Source organism: Elgaria multicarinata, chromosome 4 (assembly GCF_023053635.1).
Source record: "Elgaria multicarinata webbii isolate HBS135686 ecotype San Diego chromosome 4, rElgMul1.1.pri, whole genome shotgun sequence".
In the NCBI taxonomy this organism is placed as follows: Eukaryota; Metazoa; Chordata; class Lepidosauria; order Squamata; family Anguidae; genus Elgaria; species Elgaria multicarinata.
The window spans coordinates 138400161-138426665 of record NC_086174.1 but is presented as its reverse complement, the minus strand read 5'-3'; the positions used below and the strand labels follow the sequence as shown (position 1 = coordinate 138426665).

The 26505-nt window shown below is 41.7% G+C and overlaps 3 protein-coding genes across 4 annotated transcripts in view; 1 reads left to right on the top strand and 2 right to left on the bottom strand.

Annotated features, from left to right (window-relative positions):
- The window catches only part of ZC3H13 (zinc finger CCCH-type containing 13), a 225033-nt gene that overhangs the window by 81302 nt on the left and 117226 nt on the right, over window positions 1–26505 (bottom strand). The window lies entirely within an intron of this gene.
- Window positions 1284–15858, top strand: PAIP2 (poly(A) binding protein interacting protein 2). Of its 2 annotated transcripts, none has more exons than XM_063125277.1 (4): window positions 1284–1375; window positions 9008–9167; window positions 11668–11847; window positions 14786–15858. In XM_063125277.1, exons 2-4 carry the CDS (start codon window positions 9030–9032, stop codon window positions 14840–14842), a joined length of 375 nt encoding a protein of 124 aa, XP_062981347.1. In that variant the 5' UTR covers window positions 1284–1375; window positions 9008–9029; the 3' UTR covers window positions 14843–15858. The 2 variants fall into 2 exon arrangements, with proteins under 2 accessions (XP_062981347.1, XP_062981346.1); XM_063125276.1 differs by having other exon boundaries at window positions 1315–1429.
- Window positions 16805–26505, bottom strand: part of SLC23A1 (solute carrier family 23 member 1) — a 36126-nt gene continuing 26425 nt past the window's right edge. The window contains exons 11-14 of the mRNA XM_063125263.1: window positions 25354–25483; window positions 22522–22665; window positions 19309–19404; window positions 16805–17909 (exon numbers count right to left, since the gene is read on the bottom strand). Of these exons, the coding sequence (XP_062981333.1) occupies window positions 17662–17909; window positions 19309–19404; window positions 22522–22665; window positions 25354–25483 (618 nt within the window). The 3' untranslated portion in view covers window positions 16805–17661. The remainder of the gene's footprint in view (window positions 17910–19308; window positions 19405–22521; window positions 22666–25353; window positions 25484–26505) is intronic.

Here is a 26505-nt window from a genome sequence, read left to right as displayed (position 1 = left end):
AGAGTGGCGTACAGATAAAAACATATAGTATAAAACAAATATGCACAGTTAAAAACAGATTAAACCATGATCCAAGTTAAAACATATAATTTAAAAGCAGTTAAAACAATGTGCCAGTGAGTTTAACCATCAAAGGCTTTGTTAAAAAGCCATGTTTTTTACTTGGTGTCAAAATGCAATCAAAGTTGGTGCCGATCGGGCCTCCAAGGGGAGGACATTCCACAATCGGGGTGCCACAACCGAGAAAGCCCTCTCCCTTGTCCCATCATAGCATGTATGTTGCGCTGGTGGGATGCGGAGAAGGGCTCCTCCAACAGATCTGAGGTCTCGGACAGGCATATATAAGGAGAGGCACTCTCAAGTATCGAGGTCCCAAGCTGTTTAGGGCTTTAAATGTCATTACGAACACCTTGAGTTCTGACCGGAAGCGTATAGGCAGCCAGTGCAGTTCCTTTAAGACTGGTGTTATGTTGATTTCTCAAACGTTTACAGAGAAGTGGAGTCATCATTTGCACCAATAATAACTAGCAATAACACAATTTCCCTCGCTTTTGCTACAGTCACTTCACACCGATATTGGGAGAGTACACCATAGCCACTGTATGTCTTGTAGGTATCCCTTTAGGCCACAGTAAATGTTATTTATTTATTTAGAGTATTTTTTTTTATTCCGCACCTCAGCCAAAAAGGCTCCCGGAGTGGCTTACAATAAATCAGTAAAGAAGACAATCCCTGATAGTTAGTCCTTAAAGTTGCAATCTTAAGGATATTTAGACAACAACAAAATCCTACAACTCCCAGCATTCCCCGGGCAGCTATGGAGGACATTTCCTGTCTGAATATGCATAGATTGCGGCTTAAAGAAGCAACCCAAAACATGCTTAACTGGGAGTAAATCTCTTGAAATCCAGTGGGTTTTATTTCTGAGTAGTCATGCCTAGGATTACTTTGTAAGGTGAAACAAAACTCGTTTTTGTAGTGGGAGAGAAATCGCATGTCTCGATGAAGCCGTTTAAAACTGGAGTCTCCCTTTGGCGACCACAGAGGGTTTGAATAATAATAATAACAACACTTAGAAAGCTACCTCGGCTCTTGATTCTTTATCGACCCCTAGTATGGTGTGCCGTTCTATCCTTTGGTGGCTCTATGGTCGCTGTCACGTGTGGTGAGTGGAAAAACGGTTCCATCTTTGGCCGGAAGTTAAAATAAAAACGAGGACTCGCGAGGCTACCATAAAAGCACGCGCAGAAACGGCGGAAGTGATTTCATATCCGGCCTAGGGTGGTTGTTGTGTTTCCGAAGGAAGGGGGCGGCGAAGGAGAAGGAAGGAAAGAAGAGAAGGAGGAGGAGGAGGAGGGGACCCAAATAAAGAAGGGTGAGGAGCGACGGCCAGCTCGGAGCCTCTGCGCCTGCCCTGCTTCTACACGAGGTGCGCCCCGCTAGACGGAAGCCTAGAAAGGGGAGGGGGCCGAGCACTTCTGAGGCGCAGTTACTTGGTTCTTCTCCCCTCACACACACGCGCGCGCGCGCACCCACCCACCCACTCCGGGGCTGCCTGAAGGGACAGCGTTGGGCCGCTCTCAGGTGATGGAGGACGACGACGACGAAGAAGAAGCTGGCGGTGGGCTGGCTGGCGACTCTCGCCAAGCCCAATGGCGTCACCTTCTGCCGGGGCTCGGGCTCTCCGCATGGCTCTCTCTCTCGCCTTCTTTTTCTGCCTTCCATCCGGGTACCCGGGGAAGCGCACTACCTGTCTGTTAGGGGCGTGGTGCATGATGGGATAGCGCCGCTTCTTCACCGTATCTATCCCTCCCCATCTCTCGGCGGGGGGCGGGGCCTCCGCGGGCCTTAGGAGGCGAACAAAGCGTGGGCGGGGCTTAAGCGGAGGCGCCCCTGGGGCTCCTGTCAGGCCTAGACCTGCTGAGGCGGGAGGGCGTCGCTCGCGGCCTTGGCTTCCCTTGCCTGTTTTCGCCTCACGCCCCTTCCCTGCCAGGGAGAACTTCAGTGTTGGGTTTCGCGCAGGCAGAAAGGCAACTGAGGGTGTGGGGCTCGACGCCACACGATAACACTATGACCGTGTGGAGAGCTAGTCGTCGTTGCACCATGGCTTGAGTTCACCCCGCGAAATTTTACAGCCCACAAATTCAGGAGAAGTTGAAAAACGTGCTCCTTCAGACGCAGCCGACGATTAATCCCGCCTGAGCAGGGCTTGGGCTGAGGGTGCGTGATGAGGCCATCTTGCTGGAGCCCAAGGAGGTGTGGTTTGGGCCACCTGGAAATGGACTTGCCTGGATTTACTCCTGTTTGTTAATATCCTGCCTTTTGTCCAAGGAGCTAAAGGTGGGGTGTATATATATATGTTTATCACAGCAACAGGTAGATGAGAGTAGCAGATGAATCCTATTCAGGCCCGAGGAAGGTGTGTTCAGTAAACACGTGAGGAAGGGGGCTGTGCCAGCCCTACCCCTGTCCCTCGCTCTCTACATGTGGAGGCTTGACGGTCTGAAGCAGAGAACCTCTTGTCCATGGAGGTTCTCCAAGCGATTTTGAACGCCGATCTAATATTGTCCAAAATCGCATGGAGAACCTTCACAGATGCAGGAGGCTTTCCCCTTCAGACAATCGCCCTCCACTTGTACAGGTGCCAGAGTGGTGCGGGGCTTGTGCGCTTTCCTTCGTTACGTGTTTGCAGAACACAGAATTGGCAATGCTGGAGATCGATCTTAGGTCACACGGCTGAGTGGAGGTTTGAACCTGTGTGTCTTAACTCCTGCGTAATGGATTTGCCTATCCTATTGACTGTGGCTGCTAAAAGGAGCCTCCACACGCAGAGAAAGTGAATCTGTGGGTTTCAGTTGCTGGAGAAAAAACAGTGGGGGGGGAGAACAACGACTGTTATTCCTGTCATGCTTGTGGGATTGCTGGACATGTTTACCTGCTCTAACAGTTCTTTGTGAATTATTTATTCAGACAATACAGTAAGATAATGGAGGATTTTCTTGCCCCAGAGGAAGATTTTTAAGTCAAAACACATTGAGCATACTGTATGCGACAGTAGCACTAGATTGTGGTGCAGCCACTGTTGGAAAAGGGATAAACTTTTCTTGTTATAATTGTGGGGGCTGCTTTCTACAATTTAAAATAGTGTTCTGCAGCTGAGTTTTTGTGGAAACGCACCCAAGTGATAACCTTTTATACTCAAAATATGTTTGAATGTTTTCTCCCTTGCCAATCTAGCTCTTAATTTAGGGATGTAGAGTGAAGAACAGAAATTGATGTATATATTTATTGGTATCTTTGAGATTGACTACTAGTAAATTAGTCAAATAACTCTACATGCAACCAATAAGCTCACTCCAGTGTAGTTGCAAGTGGTTAGTCGGGCATAGCTGTCATCCTCAGATAAAGATCTGTATCCCCATCTGCATCAGAAGATTTATTCAACCAGTTCAGTGGGATTAGTTTGAGCATTGTGGTGGGATTAGGTATGCACATCCAGATACAATTCTGTCTTGCCTAAACAAGCAGAAGTCTGCTTGTATATGTGAATTTCTCTTACTGGATTGGTGCAACTATATTTTTAGTGGTGTCTAAAATCCAAAGTCTTCCTTTTGGGAATGGAAGGATTCTTATTCAGCAGACCATTTCTGCTGGCGTAATGGGGGAGGAGGGGATCTTCCTTGATTGCCTTACCCCCCTGTACTCCCCTATCCCTCTTGAAAATCTCTGGAGGATTGGGGATTCTCCAGAACAGTAGATGAATTGACACTGGAAGTTGCAGAGGGAGGAGGAATCGACAAAGATCTTTTCCCGCTTTGCTGCCGATGGAAGCATTCTGAGCAAAACACCTTTTGCCAGTGCAAAAGAAGCTGGATCCAGCCCAGTGACAACCAGAGTCAAATGTGGTTGAAAGCTTTTATGGTTTATATTTGGGTCATTGAAAGACTATAAAAATCTTTACAGCTTTTTAGGAATATCAAGTGAATATCAAGTACTGAGCTACAAAGTGTGATTAATGGCTTTTCCTAAGTTTCCAAGTTACTCTTCATAAGTGTTATACAGTTTAGTGTTTGAGAGGCTTCAAATCACTTTACATACATTATGTCAGTAGTCCTCATATCAGCCCTTTCAGGTAGGGCTGGTATTGCATATAGGCAACTGAGACATGGCAACCTAGTGAATTTAGGGCTAAGGTGAAATTTAAATTAAGACCTTCCCAGGTTATGATACAAAAAATTAATCATTATTCTATACCAGAATTGTTTGACATTTCTGAAATTATGATACCCAGGTAGCGAAAGCTGAGACTGAAGATGCGAAAAATCTATTTCTGCCCAAAAGTAGATTGCTGATTCAGAAGTTACCCTCAATAAGGGTCACAGGCATTTTACTGCCCCGCCCCCTCCATCTTTGGAACACTGTGTGTGGTGGTTTCTGTTTCAAAGTCTTTCCGGCAAAGATATATGACTTGATGCTAATGATGATTCCTATTGTGCAATATATTTGGTTTCTTTACTATGGGGTAATTCTAAAGTCTTGTAACTTGGTAATGTTTGCAAAGCTGAGGTGACACTGTTGCTGTTAAGACATTTTAGAGCGTAGACACTGCCACTCCATCCTTGGTTTAAGAGAACTCTTTAAGGTTTAACTCAGCAAAGAGCACCTCCTGCTAACTCATAAGATCTGCCAAACCATGTGTTATGTGGGATATCATGGCTCTGCCATATAGAATGTGCTGTTTTCCTGAGCAGAAATTTAGATCTGCTTTGAATAGTTAAAACTAATAAAACTATTGATAGTTTAAAAAGTTGTCCTAAAATTATTTTCAGTTGTGTGCTTTAGCTGGAAGAAATTGACAAAGCCTAGAATATTTTGTGTTGTGCTAAGCACCATCTCTAAGGGTTTTTTTTAGCAGTGACTGGTTTTGAGGCAAAATTTGTACATTTAATAGGGTTTGTCTGGCTAAATACCATTGGGCATACTGAGAGAAACAAGAATCCAGAAGGGTACAATTAAATTAATAATGCATGCTATATAACAATTTATTGGTGGGAAAGAGTAAAGGGCAGGTGCAAGCATATTTCTTGTCTTCATATATACCTCTAGTTAGAAAGTGAGAAGTAACTGGGAGGAAAGGAAGGAGCCAACAATCCATCCCTTGATTTTTTGAGGTTGCTGACAGAGCTTTGAGTTTCATTGTTTCTGGCCAATGCCTTTTTTAAATAGGATACTGTATGCTGGTTCTGTATATGAGATTTCTAAAGGGAGTAGATATAGTATGTGTACCATCCAGGCTTGCGAAACAGTTCACTGGTATTCATTTGCGCTTAAAGGTACAATAGTCATTTACTAATTCTCTCCCATTCTGTGCAGAATAATAGCTGTTGAGGAGGCATCTAATTTGGCATGTTCATCAATGTCTTGCATGTTTTCTATACTTCCCACATCACCTGAGGAACTCCTCCATGTCTGCTATGGAATCCCAACACATTGCGGAAGGTTCTGGGCATGAATATGGGTGCTCACTAAGCTCATGCAGGACACACAGGGTGTGTCTGTTTCCCTACATTAAGTAAGGACATGCCCTGGAACATATCCAATATTCCTCTGCATCTGTGTATTGAAGGAGAATATTGGTGAATGATGAACAAGCTTGTTTTACAGTGAAGCTTGTTCAACACCACTGATCTTCTCATTAAGGAACTCCCGGATAAGCTTCTGAGAAGACTTGGGGGTTCTTTGGAAGACAGATTGAAAACCACTGAGAAAAGACTTCCAGATACAAATGAAGACAAGTTCCTATATGAACAAGAAAAACTTTGGGCAGATGTTAGGAAAAGCTGCACCTACTGAAAGTTCCTTTTCTGTGTATTAAAAGAAGAGCAGATCAGGCCCTCAGCATTGTCTGGGAACCATATATAAGCTGTTCTAAGCTGTTCAGAGGAAGAACAGGATAAAAATATAATAAAGATGAAAGATGCAAGAACCTTCTCCTGTTTTGCATTTGAACGACTCTTATCCAGAAATCAAATTGTAGACTAAAACCAGTAATATATAATATTGCAGGGTTGATGGAAAACCTGTTCTTTTAGAGCAAAGCTACACAAGTATTTGGTATTTGCTCACATTTTACATCATCCCTCTCAGGTGAGGTTTGTGAGGTCACAATCTCATTTGACATCAGGATCCTATGAATTACTAAATAGCAGGATCCAGTAGGGAAAGAGAGAGAGCTGCCAGAGGGAAGTCTGTACCTAAACACAGCTCCCCTTGATTGTTGCAAATGGAGAGAGGAACATGATGAAATTTCTAAGGTGACTAGCAGTCTTGATTCCCAAGCTAAATCTATTTTTAAATGCATACAGATGGTATGAAATAGACATTTGTTTGAATGTGATGATCATAGATGTTTTGATCCGAGTATATTCATTTTGCAAAATCTGAGTCTGTGGCAAGAACAGAATGCTACCTCATTACAAAAGAGTTGTGTTTACATAATTCACTTACATGGGAGTTATTGTAAATACAGATTTCTAAAAGTAATAAAAATAAATAAATTGCAAATTACAATAAAATGGCTTTTGTGCTCCTGCTCTCAGAGAGGCTGTGTCAGGATTCTCTTCTTCAGGACTTGTCAGTTAATATATAATATTGCAGGGTTTTGTTATGATGTTCAATCAAAACAAATGTTTTGATTCTAAACATTGCAAGGCAAATGTTGAATCCTGACCTCTGTTCTTAAAAAGACAATCTAACAAGTATTTCCAGTGTTTGTATTACTTAGGACTTAAGTAACATTCTCTATTAAATATGGGCTTATTTTTAAATGCAAAATTTGTCCCTTCAGCAAGTGGGTTTTTCCTATTGAGGTGGCAGTACAATATGTGGATATTTCCAACAAGGCTTTAAACATGGTTTTCCATATTCCTTATGGGTTAGATCTAGAGCGTTGCTTCCACGCAAGGGAGGGTTTCTTCCATTCATGAAAAAGGCCGAGATCCAGCAGAGGCTCCTACTGGAAGAAGGGGAAGTGGTCTTTGCTAGTTCTTCCTACCCCCAGTACCATTTCCCATGCTGTTCCAGAGGGTAGCGGGGGAAACCACAATTTCCCTCTGCCTGCCCCTTACTGTACAAGCTTAGTAAATGTGGTGCAGTCAAGAAGTTGCTCTTCTTGATAAAATCCCAGTGCAGGCACTGGTGGTGTCGTATAATTTTTCATGCCTAAAAATACATTATTTCAACTGAATTGGTAACATAATAGATACTACACTTCTTAAATTGAGTCGCTTCAAAGGTCACAAGCATAACTAGGGAAGAGGATGAAGTACGTTGTCCATAGACTCACTGTAGGTAGAAACATTATTTAGTGAAAAAGAATGTGCCTCAAACAGCTTAAGCGCTTTTACAGACGTTAAACCTAAGTGGTTCCCTCACTGAAACTGAAACTCTGTTGTAGTGGACAGCACTGACGTATCATTTGCACAGCTCTTTGGGCATGCTAAAATTAGTACGCTGATCTTTTTTCAGCAATGAGCAGGGGAGAAACTGTTCTCAGAAGTGACAATGTTTATTAAAGCCTCATGCATTTATGAAAACAAAATTTCATTTCTCAGAGGCAATCAACCACTTGCAAGGGCAAACTAGGAGTTTACTCTTGCAGGTTGCCGATAGCTCCTGGAAAAGGAAATTTTGTTTTCTGACAAGAGAACTGAGGGATTTGCTGTTGCAGGTTCCTCGTTGCTCCAAGAAAGGAAATTCTGTTTTCTGAAATGCATAATAAAATTTGGTACTTCTGAGAACTGCTTGTTCACTGCGTTCAATGCCCTCTCCCTGTTGGTTTCTTATAAATTTGTAAGTGCCTTCAGCTGCTACATGCTGAAGGTCTTTGTAGGGCCCCCTGCTTGATACCTGCCTGTAATACTGGAACTATGTCTCTGGTTGAGAAAAGGAATGTTGCTGAGCAGGAACAGTCCCCAAACACAATTTACAGACATTGGATGAGTCCCTGAACTTGTGCCCACCCTCCCCGCTTCCTCTTACTCCCCACAGCAAAAATCTCACCTTGTAGTTTAACATGGGAACTATATAGAAATAGCTTACAAAGGTGTTTATATAATGGAGAGAGAAGTTAATTTAGAGCTGCAATCTTAAACATGCTATACTTCAATGAAGGTAAGTTGGACATTTGTGTAAATATGGTCATACATTCAGCAGAAAGTCTTGGGGAGGGGCCTTATCTCGGTGGTAGAGCACTTGCTTTGCATGTAGAAGGTTCCAGGTTCAGTCCTTGGCATCTCCAGGTAGGGCTAAGAAAGACTCCTGCCTGAAGCCCCGGCGAGCCATTGCTGCCAGTCAGGGTTGTCAGTACTGGATAGCTGGACAAGTGGTTTTGGTCAGAAAAGGGCAACTAAAATGATCAAAGGACTGAAGCATTTCTCCTAAGAGGGAAAATTACAACACCTGGGATTGTTCAGCTTGGAAAAAAGGCTAAGGGGAGACATGATAGAGGTGTACAAAATTATGCATGGTGTGGAGAATGTGGATAGGGAGATATTTTCTCCGGTTCTCAAAATACTAGAACCCAGGGTCAAACCATGAAGCTGATTGGTGGGAGATTCAGTACAGATAAAAGGAAGTACATTTTCACACAGCGCATAGTTAAACTATAGAATTTAGTACTGCAAGATGTGATGGCCACCAATTTGGATGGCCTTAAAAGGGGGTTGGATAAATTCATGGAGGAGAAGGCTATCAATGGCTACTAGGCCTGATGGCTATGTGCTACCTCCAGCATAAGTGGCAGTAAGCCTGTATACACCAATTGCTGGGGAACATGGGTGGGAGGGTGCTGTTGCACTGTGTCCTGCTTCTTGGTCCCTGGTCGACAATTGATTAGCCACTGTGGGAACAGAGTGCTGGACTAGATGGACCATTAGTCTGATCCAGCATGGCTCTTCTTATGTTCTTACATTGCTATATTTCTTAACTATCATGACTTTTCTTTTAGGCTTAAGTTCAAAGGCACAACCATGAAAGACCCAAGTCGCAGGAGTACTAGTCCAAGCATTATCAATGAAGATGTGATCATGAATGGTCACTCTCACGAAGATGATAATCCATTTGCTGAGTACATGTGGATGGAAAATGAAGAGGAGTTCAACAGACAGGTGTGTTAGGAGCTATCTTTACAGAAGAGATGTGGAGATGCCACCACATCTCTACGGAAGGATATTATTATTATTATCATCATCATCATCATCTATTTCTCAGTCATGGTGGTTTTTCTAGATGGACATGACGGGCTTTGCCAAGTCAAGCTGTCTTTTACAGATACAAGAATTTCCTAACAATTGAGCATGTTTTAATTATGACTGCTTTCTGGATGTAGGTGTGGATGTATTTTGGTAGACCCAGGCCCTTTCTACACTTAAGGGTTATCCCAGGAAAATGGAGGGATCGTCCCTGCCTGCTCCTGGGATCCCCTGTGTGGCATTTGGATGCACAGGAACAATCCTGGGATATAGGGCTGGTGTAGACATGCCCCGAGTTTCTGATGGTTCTCTGTATAGTTTTTGATGTGATGCTGGTGACTGATGTGACTAACAGAATAATTGTGTCCTTTTCCTGTTGCCATAGTTCTTTGACTTCCATGGCCAGTGGTGTATATGTTTCTCTTTTCCTCTTCCTTTCAACAACATTTTTGTCATTTGGTATTGCTATGTTGTTGATGATGATGAAACATCGAGAGGAACCATGCCTGTTTTCTGTAAATCTAGTCCTCTTGCAAGACTTGCTGTTGGTATTCTCTGGCAGTTGTCCCCTTTATAGACTTCTAAATGTCCCTTAACTTCCAAGTTCAGTTAGGTACTTTGGTTGTAGATCTACTCCCTGCTTGAATTGGATATTTAACTATCATTCAGAGTGGAATGCTACATAAATTAGCATAGCCATGCAAGGTTGAAGAATTTCCAGGGGGGTGATAGGCAATACCCTAGTCTGCATTTGCACCCTTGCCTTGTGCCACATAGAATCATAGAATAGCAGAGTTGGAAGGAGCCTACAAGGCCATCGAGTCCAACCCCCTACTCAATGCAGGAATCCACCCTAAAGCATCCCTGACAGATGGTTGTCCAGCTGCCTCTTGAAGGCCTCTAGTGTGGGAGAGCCCACAACCTCCCTAGGTAACTAGTCTAGCATTCTGTTCTCAACCAGCTGCCTCTGAGAATCCCACACAAGTAGAGGTTGTGGAGGGCTCAGAGCACCTGCTTTCAATGCAGAAGATCCCAGGTTAAACCCACAGCATCTCCAGGGAGAGCTGGAAAAACTACTACCTAAAACCCTGGAGAGCCACAGTTGCCAGTCAGTGTCAACAATAGTAGATGGACCAAGAGTCCACCAATGCCACTCATTCTGTTGCACCAGCAGGGTCCTACTGCTAGTACTTCTTAAAGCAATCCCAGGAAAAAGCCAAAACACTCATTTTTGGAATGGGACAAATCAGCAGAGCTCCCTTCTGGTTGCATTTCGACCTGCTCGTGTCTTGGGCTACCAGTGGGTGCCACTGCTGCACAGGCAGCACTGAATACTGCCTTCTGTTAGGAAACAAGTGCGGTGTGTGCTCACAGTTTCTAGGACTCCCCCACCCCCTGGATTTTCATCTAGTGTCCTGTAGACTTGGATGCTCTTGAAAGATGCCTTCAAAGTTAGCCCATACCACCTTACATAGGATTTGTTGTAAGCTAAGGGAAATAACGTATTGTGCGACTAAATCATCAGATGATCATAAGGCACCCAGAAGAAGACTTGTATTAGTGGGCAGTGTATAAATTAGGGGTGTGCACGGACCCCCCGCTCCGTCCCGCGGGCCGATCCGAAAATTTCGGGTCGGCCCGCTCCGCGCCGCTCCGCCCATACTCCTCTCCTCTTCGCCGCGGAGCTCCGGCTCTGAATCGGAGCTCCGCAGTGGAGGGGAGTGGCGCCAGGTAAGGCCGGGAGAGGAGGGCGGGAGGTTTACCGGGCCCTGCCGCCATCACCGCCCGTGCGGCGACGGCGGCAGAGCCTGGTAAGGGACCGGGGGGGGGGGGCCTTGCCTGCCTCCGTCTGCGGTCCGTCGGCATCTTCAATTGAGCCTGCGGTTCAACCAGGAAGTCTGGGCCGCAAGGCAGGTAAGGGAGAGGAGGGCGGGGGGGTTACCGGGCCCTGCCGCTGTCGCCGCATGGGCGACAGCGGCAGGGCCCGGTAAACCCCACTTACCTTTCCGGCGGAGCTCCGGATCGAGGCGAAGGATCCGCCTTCACCTCGATCCTCTTTGCCACGCTCCGCCGGCCCCCCCAATCCTCTTCGCCTCCGCCTTAAGGGCAGGCGAAGCCCCCCGCTCCGCTTCTAATTTGCCGGTCCGATTAGAAGCGGAGCACATCCCTAGTATAAATGTCATAAAGAAATATACACTAAAGTAGAAAAATTAAGATTACTTATGGGAAGGGGTTTGTTATGATTCTCTTGCTAGAACCGTCTGGATGGCAGGGAATGTGACATTTTCCAAGGTGAAAGTATTGTGTAGTAGGAGGCTGAGCCCTATGTAACGAGCATTTTCTGTGCTTGCTGTTTGTGAAGATTCCGTAAGGGTGGTGGTGATTATAACATTTCTCTCCTTTGTTCCAATTGCAGATTGAGGAGGAGTTGTGGGAAGAAGAATTTATAGAACGTTGCTTCCAAGAAATGCTGGAAGAGGAAGAAGAACATGAATGGTTTATTCCAGCCAGAGATCTCCCGCAAACAATGGATCAAATTCAGGACCAGTTTAACGATCTTGTTATCAGTGACAGTTCGTCACTGGAAGATCTGGTGGTAAGTGCCTTGTTTTCAAAGTTGAGCTGATTTTAACCAAAAACCTTTCTTCAGAGGCTTCCAACGTACCTTCCTAGGTATTTCATAGAGGAGCAATCCAAGCATGGCCTCCCTCACGTTGTTCCTGGTATAGGTTAGGTCACTATGGATCCATAACAGAATCTCCTCTTCAGTCTTGTTCTGTTTCTCTCTTCCTATGCAGTCCAACCTGCAAGGATCCCTCTTTAATGTGTACATATGCGTTGGAACAATTAGAGAGGAGAGTGTGGAAACATTTGGGAGTGTTATGAGTCTTGGGGATATAGATTAGGTCTAGGTGATTAGGAAAGGGAATGTATTCCTGCAAACCTCTGCAGCTGCTCTAATTTTGGCTCTTGCAGTCAGGGGCATTGCTGTTGGATGTCTCTGGTGATTGAGATAGGAGGTAACCTGTTTACTAACACTTGTCGTTTGATCAAGCCTGGCGCATAAGACCTAATATACTTCCTAAATACCTGATAGCTTAGGCCAGGGGTGCAGAACCTCTTTCAGCCCAAGGGCGAAGCTTTTGGGGGCCACATTCCAGTGGTGGACAGGGCTGAAAGGGAAATGGGTGGGGGCAAAAAATGTATCAGGTTATTTTAGCTTTAAAGCTCTTACTCCCAGTAACTAAGCCTTAGGAGAGGCATTTCAGCCTTTCAGATTTGGGGGGGGGGGCTGCAGAAAAGCTGGGAACCACCCAGTTATTGATGGTTGAGGGGAAAGGGGTACGGCCATCTGGGAGTGAGACCACAGGAAAGCCAGATATGCCCCCCCCCCCCAGCCTGAGATTCTGCACCACTGGCTGAGGCAGTATGATTTTCTGAATTTTAAAAAATGAAATATCTCTGTTTCACCACACTTTCTAAACCTGTTTCAGAGCACTGACACTTGCAACCTGATCTCCTTCATAATAACGTTGATGTTAAAGGTGATCACTGACTAAAATAAAACCATTTGCTGAATACTGTATTTTTAGCTCATGTGTCATACTCGCACATTTACCCGGAGTCATAAGTCTTATTAAATTAGGCTGTCTTCTGCTCAAAGAAACCTGTTCAATCACATTAGTTGGGATTGATTAATTTTATCTACATCAGTTTGGTTATGAATAAAGCAGTAGTTCCAAAGGGGAGAAAGCATTTTTTTAAAACAATGGTATCACCACGTTGGGGGAGGTGCTCCGCTTCTAAGGCAGCATCTACCATCCTTGTCTTTTTATAAGTACTTAAAAATGTTCCCGGTAGGACATGGGTGCATTTTTAATCATTCCAACTGAATGCTTATAGTTAGTATTGAGTAAATTCCATTGATCTCAGTGGGGCTTACTTCTGAGTAAGTAAGCTTAAGGTTGAATTGGATAACTAATTAAAAGCTTACTTATTAGGCTTTACATGCCTTTGAGAGATGTCAGTAGTTTAACTATAATTTCAATCTATTAAATATTGGGAGAAGTATTGTGCAACTCACTGAAACATTTTTTAAATCGTGTACATTATAAAGCTGGTTTTAGTACACAGAGATTGGAATACTGGGCCATTTCTTTTTGGAGCTTCCATGATGCTTTGAACTTTCCTTCCTGTGTACGCAAGGTCACCAGCTGTCTCTTGATTTTCTGCCCTGGCTATGTTTTCTGCAAATCAGCCTTCTCTGAAGGTAATTCTGTTGTCTCTACACTAGATATGTTGGAATGATACAGTTACTCTCAATGCAAAGGCACAAGAGAAATGCTTGCCTTCATAGGAAGCTGATTGGAAGGAGGAAGAGCTCTTGGGAGTCTGTACTTAATACAACACTTGAGGTTCTTTCATCTGATGGCCTGGCGTAAAATCCAGGGAATTTCTGTGCCAGTATATATTCTGAGGTTCTTTCATCTGATGGCCTGGCGTAAAGTCCAGGGAATTTCTGTGCCAGTATATATTCTGTACATAAGCATTTTCTGTCAAGTTTCTGCAGCAGTTATCAAGTTATGTAACTGCAGAATCCACAGGTTACTGCTGTTAACAGCAGCAATATCAAAACAAGAAAACAGTATGTGGGTCTATGAAGGGAAAACTTGTGTGTGAATCTTAACAACTATGTCATAATGAAGCTTCACATGCAAAAATGAACAAGAATGAGGTATTGAGGTGCTCTGGCATGTTAAGTAGAACAGGCCTTGGGAAATCACAATGGAACAAAATTAAAATTGTAAGTTTAATGCTTTTACCAATTTTATGACAGTGAATTTGCTTATGAATTCTTTGTCAAGTTCAGAACCAGGAACAGAAGATAAAACATCTAGGTTATTCCATATTAAACTGCTACTTAAATTATGTATGATATATCCCTGTGCCTGTGAGTTAAACTCTTCCACTCTTATTATGCCAGGACTGTGAATTGTAGGCATGGCTTTGGGATACAAGCTAACAGGCTTATATCACACACATCAGATATTGTTTCTAAGGGTGGAACTTGCTGAATACACTCGTAGGTAATACAAAACACCCACGCTCTTAGTACATCTTCATGAATGGGGACATCCAAGGATCCTCCAAACCTTACATTCAAGAGCCAGGGAACTGTGTCATTGTAAAATACCCTGTGCAGTGGCATTTCACTATTGTTTTGACAAATGGTACTGCAGATTATATACTTTTGATGTTTAAGACAGGGGGTGTAGCTCAGTGGTATTTCCAGCTAAAAATATGAGGTGGCAATTATGGGAAGATTGACTGAGCCTCTGCCAGTCAGAGCAGGCACAACCGGGTTATGTGATCATATAGTCTGACCTAGAAGGCAGCTTTTTATGCTTCTGTGATAAGACTGTCTTGTTTCGTAGAATGTTCCATGGCTACAGCTTGCTGCTTAAACTTTATGCAAATATGTAGAAGACACCTCTTGCTCCATAATCTAAGTCTGATATTTATCTGTCTTCCAGGTCAAGAGTAATCTGAATCCAAACGCAAAGGAGTTTGTTCCTGGGGTGAAGTACTAAATATATGAGTAGACTGGGCCCTCTTTTGGTGGATGTAGCACAATTTCCACACTGTGAAGCCAGTATTAGAAGATTTAATTGTTAAAACGCGCTCTCTTCTTGTCACTGTGTTACACTTACGCATTGCCAAAGTTTTGTTAGTCTTGCATGCTTAATAAAAGTGCTGAGACTGTTATTAAGTCAACTGCTGTCAGAGGTTAAATGAAATGGAAAGAACACAATTGGACCCAGGCTTTTTGTGAAGGAGACGGTGAGGTAGGAAGCACCAGTCAAGTTGAGAAAAGTACCAAGTTTCTTGCAATTCTATTTTTAGAAGGATTCAGACTTTGACAAAGAGTGGTCTGTTTTAACTAAAACATAAGAGTTGGTGTTGATATGCACCTGATAATGCCTTAATGTGAAAATAAAAGCAAGGTTTATCTGATTATGCAGATTAGCTGAATTTCAGTACTGCTACTAACTCTTCCCATTATCAAGAAAAAACTACTTCATGCTCTTCTTTTTTGAGAAAAGCGTGAATTATGTACTATATCTGAATCGCTTTTACAGACCTGTACAGAGTCCTTTATCTTGACTACGAATCTGATGGAGAAAAAAGAGACTGGCAGATGAGATTGTATTTACAACAAGTTATCATGTTGGAATGTTTGTCCCATTTCTGAATTTATATTTAAAGTGATGTGAGGTTGTGCATCACAATTTCTTCCAGGAATCCAGAAACATGGCACTGCCTGTGTAAAATTCTACAACCTTAAGAGTTGGGTTTACCTGTAAAATTTTAGCATTAGTGATTTGAGTGGTGCTTTTCCCTTGCTTTGTTTAATCATCACTACACAATAGTCTACAGCACAACTTTTTTTTTAATACAACTAGAACAGTTTTGGCTTCTTAAACTTCATATTTGGGTAGCTTAAGCTGCCATACGTGTTCAGTGTGAATAGTGTTTAAGTTGAAAATATTGTAAAAAAATATATTTTTTCAAAAATATTTAAAAAAATAAATAATAGTAGAAATGACTTCTTGATTATCTCCTGATTGTTCATCTTTTTCAAAACTTGTGACATGCTTTCATGAGAAAAGGGTGGTGGGCTTGACCTAATGGAAAGGATATAAGCGCTACTGCTATAAACTGAAGCAAACTATGGGAGAAGTTGGCTCGAGTTAATTTTGCCTTTTTTAAGCATCATCTCGATTTGTCATTACACTAAATGCCAACAACTTGTAGCTAGCGTATGTGAAACTGTCTTGTCTTTAGACCTTAGTTACTGAAAGCGGCTGCAGATTTATGCCCAATTACATGCAAATAAAACTTATTTAAGTCATAACTAGATGCAGAATAGCAGGAATTTTTGCTGTAAAAGATAAGTTATATTGGTTATTTCTGAAGTTCTGGGTTACAATTGGTAAATGTTTAACTTTAATTATATTCACTTGTATCTTGGTTTGGATCCAACATTGGATCCAGAAGAGATTTGGAGGAAGGCAGGGCTGCAGTGGGGGCGGGGGTGTGGGGGGAGAAGATGCAGAATTCGCATTCTGCAAGTGGTAGCGTTTGTGGTATACACCTTGTATTGATGAGCACTACTCACTTGAATTTTTTAAAAGCTATTTAAAGATGCTAACATTTAATGCTGCCAAAAAGAAATAAAGGCAGAGTAGCTGGTTTATCAAAACCTGGCCCCTTCTCTCAGGAGCTACAGATTGTACCGCAGTATTATAAAACTTGCATTTCTCAACACTGTTCTTTCATCATCCAACAACAGTTGATCCCATTCATTAGTCAAACAAGCCTTGCATAGTAAGTTTCTATTTCAGTGTACTACAGAATGCAGCTTAATTTCTGAAGCACAAAAAGCTGCTTAATGAGGAAAATCTGAAACATCAATTAGCACCAGTGAAGCTGTTGTGTTTTAGCTATAAGCCCTTAGTATTGCTAGTCTAGCAAGATGTACAGCTGTATTACCAAGGAGCGAAATATATACTCTATAGCAAGTTAGAATGTATTGGGGCATCCAGGAAAATACTTTTAACACTTAATTTCTCAGTTAAGCTTTTGTAGCAATGTGATTTAGGGTTGGGGTCTTGGTTAGCTTGCATTTACGAGCAATAAAGTCCTGCTAGTCACTGTATAGTATTTTTGAGTGTGCACAGCACTTTATATGTACGTGTGTGAAGCAGAATTTGATGCCCTGAGGGATTTCAACTTGACTTTTTTTTTTTAAAAAAAAAAGATCAATTCATATTTGAGAAGAAAAGCTTGAAAGTGCAGTTGAAGACCACCCTCCATCTGTTGCATAAATACTTCCTGGAAAAGGTCCCTTAACTTAACTTAAGTTACTTAATTCACATTTAAGTAACTTAAATGTGAATTGCAAAATTACATAAAATGAAAGCAAATGCAAGGTCATTAGACTTGACTCCATAATCTTAACTGAGATTTTTTTTTAAAAAAAATGGAGAATATACATAGGTTTGTTAATGGTCTCCGTACATTAAATCATAGCCCAAGTACACCTTTTTCTTGTAAGCCCATACTATAGCCATAAAATTCAAAATGAGGAAAAATACTGTCTGTAAATAAGTGAATCTTGATATTGCTCAGATTACAGGAGAGCTCTGCCTGCACCTTTAAGTACTTTATTTTAATGGAGAAAAATGTGAAGAAGAAGTTTTGACACATCCCCTCCCATGTAATTCTGTCTTTGATCCTACTTTACTTGAGATATCTCCACTGGGACGTAAATACACTGAAACTTCATGCAGTCTCTTTCAACCGAAGGTGGTTCTCCAACCTCCTATGATGCTTTATGGGAATCTCTTCAAACCTTCGTGCTTATGACTGTGATACCTGCTGCGTTTGGTGTGTGTTCTGATGTACTGGGGTCCTTCTTTGTTCTGAAGTTAAAACCCATGAAAACTGGGCACACCGGCACATACTTCAACCACTGGATCCTTCTAATCATACCCATCCCAAATGGAAAATCGTAACTCTTAAGTTTTTCTGATGTGGCACTGTTAGCATGTGCTCCGGCTTTCCACTGTACTAGACCACGTTCCTCTTGAGTCCCTGGGAGGGAGTACAGATTATTAGAAATTAGATGAACCATATCATCCTTTAACAAAAAATGTTTGCCATTAATTTATTACAAAGCACAGACTTAAGACATGCGATTAAGCTATCTAAAAGTTGAGCTGAAAACAGTAGTAGTCTTTGCTATGCTGAGACAGTCAGAAGCAAAAGAAGTGAGGCCTCTACGGCTAATCCTATAAATTCATCAATTAGACTATGTTTTGCAAATGGTTAATTAAAATCATGATAGAAAGTATACCCATTTCTTCTCAAAGCCAAAATTATGGATTGGTAACACAACTAAGTATTGCCCAACAAGAGAGTACTGCCACAAATTCAGTAAGTGATCAGTGTGTGAACAGAGTTTTATTAAAGTAATATTTCGAGAAAGGTAGTTATGTTAATTTGTTGTAGCAAAAATGAGTTGTGGGACCATCAAGACTAATAAATTTACTGTGGCAGAAACTTTCATGGACTTGAATCCTGGGCTACAAATATTTATGCTGCAATAAATTTGCTAGGCTTTAAGGTATCTCAAGACGTAGCTTATTAAAAGACGATTCCTGATGCTTTTCAAGTATATGCTTTTGAGAGAAAGGCCGGGTTTTCACCATCACAGAGTGGGAAATAAGACACAATGGTTTATTTCCCACTCACACCCATCCCATGCATGCCAGCTGCATGCTGGGGGGATTTGCATACTTACAAACAGCAGAGCTGTTTGTTGTACAAACCCAGCCAGCCTGGCTTATTGCCTTGGGTAACAAACCACTCAGAACCCATGGGCTGTTGAAGAGTTTTGGGTGGCTTGTTACCCATGGCAGCATGTTACTCTGTCCAGGTTCGCACAGCATGACAAATCACGCTGCTGAGGGTAATTATGAAAATCCTTCCGGCATGCAACCAGCATGCATGCAGGGAGAGAGGGAAATAAGCCACCGTGGTTTATTCCCCCTCCATGATCATGCAAACCAGACCAAAATGTTAGTGGGACTAGATATTGCAGGAAACTCTAAACACTTCTCACTGCTTTTTTCATATTAGCCAAAGTTTCTTTGAAGTGCTGTTTAATACAGCAGAGTTTTTGCAAAACAGGATATTGGAAGGTTACTGATGATGGGCTATAAATACTGCACCTGTATCTACTAATTTCATATGTTCTGCAACAACATCAATATATGAGCCACTTTCTAGTATGGTGGAAACACTGATGTCAATGGCAGCAGAAAAAACACAAATGACTAAGTTGCTGGTTCCTGTTCTACATCTAGGTAGTTTTTCTGTGGGTTACATGAGTGCAGGCATGTGGACTAGGTTGTTCTGGATCCACTTTGGGTTCCTATTCTGTGCACTGAAGATACATATAAGCAGCTCCAAAATAATGTAATAGCTGTACCTGGAATAGTGTTGTCCAATATGAATGCAATGCTGCCTCCTACAAACATTTCTGTGGTTAACAGCACTTTTAATATTTGGTCCACCTCAGCGATGCCTACAAGCAATTGAGAGCGTGCAAATATAAAATTAAATTACAATTTAGATATAAACATTTCCAGTGCCAAATTGATATGCATATAATTTTCACCAAAAAATCATATTTGCAGTTCCAGGGAGTTCTGAATCCTATTTTCTAATACTAAATTCCTTTCCTGGAAAGGAAGGTGGCAGACAGACTTGATGAATCTTTGTTTAAGCCCTACTTGGGCATTCCCCTCCTTGCAATCACATTGAGGAGAGCAAGCTACGACCACACCACACTACATGTTTGGGGGGGAGTGTTTCTGTAAAGGGCAGCCTGCTATATGTGTGCAGGGTCTCCTTGTGACTGGTAACCCTGACCTCACATACAGCTGACTTCCTTTTAGAATTAGAATTGGAAGGACATCACGCACAACCCCTTGCTCAAGACAAGATCAGTTATTACACTAGCCCTGACAGATGATCATCCAACCTCTGCTTAAACATCTCAGGTAAAGCAAAGCCTACAACCTCCCAAGACTGTCTGTTCTACAGGAGGACACAGGCAAATGAATTGCAATTGGTAAACGCTCTTAAAACAATTACTATCAATCGGATTTTTTTTTAAAAAAAAAAAAAACCACCTCTTATCTCCAAACCAACAATCTCATTTGAGTGGGATTAATTAATTAATTAATTAATTAATTAATTACATTTTTATACCGCCCAATAGCTGAAGCTCTCTGGGTGGTTCACAAAAATGAAAACCATGAGGAACATAATAAAACATCCAACAAGCTAAAAACCCAAATACAAAATACCATATAAAAAGCACAACCAGGATAAAACCACATTCCAAACATATGATACCCAATTGAACCAACTCATCTTCCAAATTAAATGTTCTACAGTAGAGGAGCCCTTTGGCAACCTGCCAAATCCTGAACTGTATGCCAATGTTTCTTTATAATATGTCTGATATTATAATGATTGAATTCCCGAGACCATAATCTATGTGATTTGGTACTAGACCATGGTATAAACGATGAATGCTCTAACCTCCAAAACTACTGGTTTAGGGAAAGCTGTGTTTTATAGTTCTTTAGAAAATTGATTAACATGGAATTTATACATGGTATCCAAATGTGCAGTTTTTTCCTTTTTAAATGCAAAAATAGTCCATAAGAAAGGTTGTTCTTGACATGTTTAGGGTGATTACTAGAATAATATAAAAAAGAATTTCTGCTTGTAGGTTTAGTATAACCTAATAAATGTATAATATTATCTGAATGTAGATCATAATATCCAGAAACAAAATACTCATACTGCATGATCCATATGGCAGGTCTATTTTGTTATCAATAATGGAGTTGATACAAGTAACAACAACAACAACCTTAGATGTCTTAGAAAACAGGACAAAAATGTCATCTATATTCCATAACATTTGAAATATTTATTGAAAGGATTATTGCAAGAATTTAGAATGATGGTATTCTCAAGCTCAGCATGCAGAGGTTGGCAATAGTGGGTGATGCTGGGATGCTAATGACTACTCTTTTAATTTGAAAGAAAAATGGTGTGTCAAATCGCAAAAAATATTTTCCAAAATCAACCAAGGGACAAGAATTCAAGACAGATTCTATAATGGACCTTGTCCCCTCATACAGTATGGACAAATACATGAGTTCAGAGGAGGGCAACCAGGATGATCAGGGGTCTGGAAACAAAGCCCTATGAAGAGAGACTGAAAGAACTGGGCATGTTTAGCCTGGAGAAGAGAAGATTGAGGGGAGACATGATAGCACTCTTCAAACACTTAAAAGGTTGTCACACAGAGGAAAGCCAGGATCTCTTCTCGATCCTCCCAGAGTGCAGGACACGGAATAACGGGCAGAAGTTACAGGAAGCCAGATTCCAGCTGGATATCAGGAAAAACTTCCTGACTGTTAGAGCAGTACGACAATGGAATCAGTTGCCTGGTGAGGCTGTGGGCTCTCCCACACTAGAGGCCTTCAAGAGGCAGCTGGACAAGCATCTGTCGGGGATGCTTTAGGGTGGATTCCTGCATTGAGCAGGGGGTTGGACTCGATGGCCTTGTAGGCCTCTTCCAACTCTGCTATTCTATGATTCTATATAAAGAAGTGACATCCACTATAATAAGATGTGTGATCAGTCAATGATTGGTCTCTCTACCTGTTCAAAAAAGTATTAATGTTTCTAATATAAAAAGTGTCTTGTATAATAAATGGAAACAAGAATCCAAAAACTGAGCTAAAAGTTCTAGTACTAAACCAGAACCAGGCACAAATGGTCTCTTAGGAGGAGGAAAACCCTCCTTGTGAATTTTAGGTAGAACGTAAAAAACGAGTTCTGGGGAAATCTTTAATAAGAAATGTGCCTGTATCCGAAACAATGAATCCCAAAGCAATAGCTCCACATACCATTGCCTTGATGAAAAACTCAATATCTTTTGTAGCATCTCAATTGGTTGGTTGATTTTTAGAAGTCTCATCCAATTTATACTACATTTCCTGACAATCTTAATTCAATAGTTGTTGAACAGACCGCATCCTCCACCACACCTGAGGGCAGCAGGCTAGCTTAGGGTGGTTGGCCAAGCCGCATAGCACACACAGCTTCTTGTCCCTTGGTTGATTTTGGAAAAGAATGATTTGCGATTTGACATACATTTTTTCTTTTAAATACTTCACTGCCTAGCATCTGCTTGCTGCCCACTCAAATGTGCCAGTGTGCCTGACATGAGCATAGCCATGATGCTATGACATGATGCCTGCTAGGGTGTGTGAGCTCGGCTATCTCTCTGCCTACTTGCTCTGTCAGAGGCCTTTCACAATGGCATTGTCTGCGATCTGTTGTAAGAAGGCAGCTTGGTGAGCCAGCCAGCTCAGCCCACTAACAAGCAAGCATAGCCACTGCCACGACACCAACTCAGGAGGATGGGAATGGCCAAGAGAGGCTCAGGCAGAAAGCCCAAGGAAGCTACCACTGTCACCTTTCAAAGCCCCTAGCACCTTTCTAAGGCAACTGCCTAACTCTGCCCAATGATAGAGCCCTTGCTGTTACCACAAGAATCCAGCAGGAGTCTCCTATCTCTGGTGAGGCAAAGGCCACCATGGTTTTTCTGTACCTGTGTTGATAGCATTTGGATGTGAATCTAAGTAGTTTGGAACGGTGAGTCCAAAAAACATTGCAAAGCCCAGGACGAAAAGGTTGCGGGAGGAGTTCATGTCAACAAACTGCAGATTGGAGAGCCCCACTGCTGTGATCATACCTGCAAAAAAGAAAAAAAAGGAGGCTTCAGCTTTTTAAAATAAATGCATGGCAGACATGTGGGAAGGGGGTGGTGCGGCTGAAACTAAATATCACGCTGCAGCAGAGGATTCTAAGTGCTATCCCAGGGGACTGAATTTCCTGATGATGCTTCAGTAGAAATATCCCTGGGAAGAAATCGGGGCTTAATTTGAAGGCAAGATTTGGTCCTGTTAAATGCAAAATATAGAGCCCCTGATCAAGTGTGTGGGGTAACTATGGAGCTAAGAGCATATTCCATGGAACAGTGCTCTGGTGTTGTTCCTTAACCACTTTAATTTTACAGCGGGAAAGCAGAAGAGGTGGTTAATCTTTTCCTACTCCAGATCACCTCTCCCAAGTAGACTTTCTCCCCAAGGGATTCAACTCACATGTTTGTTTATAAGGGTAAGCCATACATTTCAAACCCCACCAGAAGGCGAGGAAGCTGCCCCCACTCAAAATGTTCTCCTCCCAAAGTACTATTTTTTTAATGGGAGATTGAGCAGTACTACACAAGTTATTTACCAGGTTATGTGTAGTTAGCAGGCCCCCTCATCCGTCAAGGTTTATGGGCAGAGGGCAAATCCCAAGAGCAAATTTCTCCGCTTCTAAATCGGCTTAGGCAAATTTGAACCTTGGAGTTTAACAGTGGATCAGGAGTAAAAACTGAAGCTTGTATTATAATCAGCAGCCATGTCCACATGAACAGGCTGTTCTGTTTATCTTTTTGTCTTTATAGAAAACAGAGCCAAAGAATAGCCTGGTATTCAGAATTACATGTTTCCTGCAATCAGACTACAATCATCCTGTTTTTCCCTGAAGAGAAATTTTCAGTATTGCTTCTCTTGGTCACTAACAGGTCACAGAAACAATTAAATGATCACAAAATCATAAATATTCAATTAAAACAGCCATGTTAAAAAAGGTTAGAGAAAAGCATAAAACCACACCAACAGAATAAAACCTAGACCAGCCTTTCCCAATCTGGTGCCCTCCAAATGTTTTTGGACTACACCTCCCAGCATTCCTGAATATTGGCCATATTGGCTGGGGCTGATTGGAATTGAAGTCTAAAACATCTGGAGGGTACCAGGTTGCTGAAGCTGACGTGGTTGATCAACCACAGTTTAATTGCCTAGGGAAATAAATAAAAAAGAACTTCACTTGGCACTGAAAAGACAAGAATAGATACCAGGAGAGTCTGAGGTAGGCCTTCCAAATGTGGGACATCACCACTGAGAAGACCCTCTCCCCCTTTCACCACTCTTCACAGTACATTCCTACACATGTCCACTCAGAAGTAATTCCCATTGAGTCCAATGGGACTTCCAAGTAAGAGAGTATTGGATTGCAGCCTTAAAAATAAACACTATCATAAATGTTTTACAGTTATGGGAGTCCACAAGATGTTTTATAAACTGCTAAAAGTTTGCCTTTTGTCATAACTTTGTGAACTACATTTCACTCTTTCATTTAGTTAAATTATCTTAATGTGGTCATCTCTAAAATGTTCGTTCATATCACGTCTATTCTGAAAAAAAAAATAACATCTAAATTACTACCAGAGAATCAAATCATTACAGTTTTTACTTTGATTCTGGTTAAGGTTCAGCTACATCTGAAGTTGCTGTAGTCTGGCTCTGCTTCAGTCCAGTAAAGCCTCAATAATTGTTTTGGCATCCCCGAACTAATTTTATTATTGCCAGCTCAGCGACCTGACATTCCTCACCTATCCATAGGAAAGCACCTGGCATTTCACACTACCCTTCATTTACTGTTAGCCCATACAGAGATAAAATCCTGCCAGTTTCAGTGCTGTTTACTTTTCCCCACAATCATGAGGGCTAGAAATCCTTTTTCCATCAAGTTTCTAAAACGGCCATCCTAGGCTACTAGAAACTCTGATACTAAACTTAATGTCCTAATCATGACTGAACATTTCAAGACACCTCCATGCTAGTGTATTAGTAAATAACTATGCTAGTATTATTTACTTTTCCTTGCACGCCGGTGGTGCATTATAAAGAAGAAATAATCTCCCCTGACTATATTTTGCACAGCAATAAAAAGAATTTTTAAAAATCATGCTTTATTAATTTTCCATTTTACGGTTTCTGCATATTATTATAGAAATAACAGGGTAACAACAATAAACAAGTTGATATTGTAGTAACTTAAAAATGCTTTTTATGAAGGTAGTTTTCAAATCATTGATAAGAAGAAATCAATTTATGTGTGGTTCCCACCCACCCCTCTCCCCAGCTGATTACATCCTACCAAAAAGAATTATGAATTGCTGGCAGGCATTGCCGTGTTGATCCCAAATTCTTATATGATATAAAAGGAAACCAAACTACCAAAAATAAATCTCATTTTGCATGTAATTATTTTATTGTTTCAAACATCATAGACATACATACCACAAAATCATTATATAAAATACAAACAGAAATACAAACATCAAATACGCATGGAAATACAATTAAAAAACACACATCTAATGTTAAGGTATACTTTCGGCTTTCTTCATATCAGCAATGCGAACTATCTTTTCTCATTCCATAATTACATTTGACACAATAATCAAGTTAATTTCTTCTATCTCTTGCAAACCCACCCCTCATCAGTTTGCTTTGATGTGTCATTGATGTTGTTTAAGATAACTTACCAAACAAGGTGCAGAACATCCCTCCGAGGATGGGGTCAGGGAGGGAGGCAAAGAGAGCGGTAAACTTGCCAATGGTACCTAAGATAAGCATGATCCCAGCACCATACTGTACCACTTTCCTGCTGCCCACCTGTATAGGAAAAACAGCCACACAGGGAACAGTCAGTTAGTCATATGTCAGTCCTTCACAATATTATTATTAATCCTCTCTCTACATTTTTGATGCCCGTATGTTATTTCTTCTGTTGCATCTACTTATTGGCTGTTGTACTATAGCAGGGGGGGAAAGTCCTACAACTCCTCGCATTCCCGAGCCAGCCATGCTGGCTATTAAATGCTGGAAGTTTTAGGGCTTTTTCCCTCTCTTTTTCTTTATCTAAACATGCATAGGATTGTGCGACGTCACAGACCCTTTCACTAGGCCCGACACATAAACCCTTCTCAGGCCAAGCTCCCCCACCTGAAAACCTGAAGGAGGGTTAATTAAAACCTTCCCCCACCCCCACCCCCAGCTATGAGGAAAACAGGTTTAATTCAGGATCTGCTCTACATATACTGTGGGAATATTCTGGTGTGGGTGTTTAATAACTGTAAAGCAGGTAAATAATGCCAAGCTGACACATGGTATATGGTAGCTTAACAAAATAATACGTTTATTGTTATTTAAAAGCTTTAAATCAAAATATAATACTTTCAATCCTGCCTGATCTAAACTCTCCACACACCAACCACCTCTCTCTTCACACCAGTCCTAAGTCCCTAGAATCCAAACTCTTTTTACTCTCCTCACACGCACTCAAACTCACACACATCCCTCACAAACTCCCAACATTCTCCTTATATACTCCTTTTCCACCCCTATTACATCATAAACCAGGTCATCCGAGGGCCTGTTCCTGGTGGTTCCACCTAGATCCATCCTCCGATTGGAATCCACCAGGGGAAGAGCCTTCAGCGTGGTGGCGCCCCTCCTGTGGAATTCCCGGCCTCTGGAGGTCAGGCAGGGGCCAACCTTGTACTCCTTTCGGCGCCTCCTGAAAACATCTTTATTCCAAGAAGCCTTTTCTTAATATGCCACCTTGAATCTCTGCTTTTGCTTCTTTTAAATTTTGTTTTAACTGTTTTATTCTGTTTTTATTTTCATTTTATCTT

What these genes read in the sequence shown, in the direction of transcription:
- PAIP2 (XM_063125277.1), top strand. Translation starts at nt 9,030, where the DNA reads ATGAAAGACCCAAGTCGCAGGAGTACTAGTCCAAGCATTATCAATGAA. An exon ending in AAGAGGAGTTCAACAGACAG is followed by an intron (nt 9,168 to 11,667) that starts GTGTGTTAGGAG and finishes TTCCAATTGCAG; the next exon opens with ATTGAGGAGGAGTTGTGGGA. An exon ending in CGTCACTGGAAGATCTGGTG is followed by an intron (nt 11,848 to 14,785) that starts GTAAGTGCCTTG and finishes TCTGTCTTCCAG; the next exon opens with GTCAAGAGTAATCTGAATCC.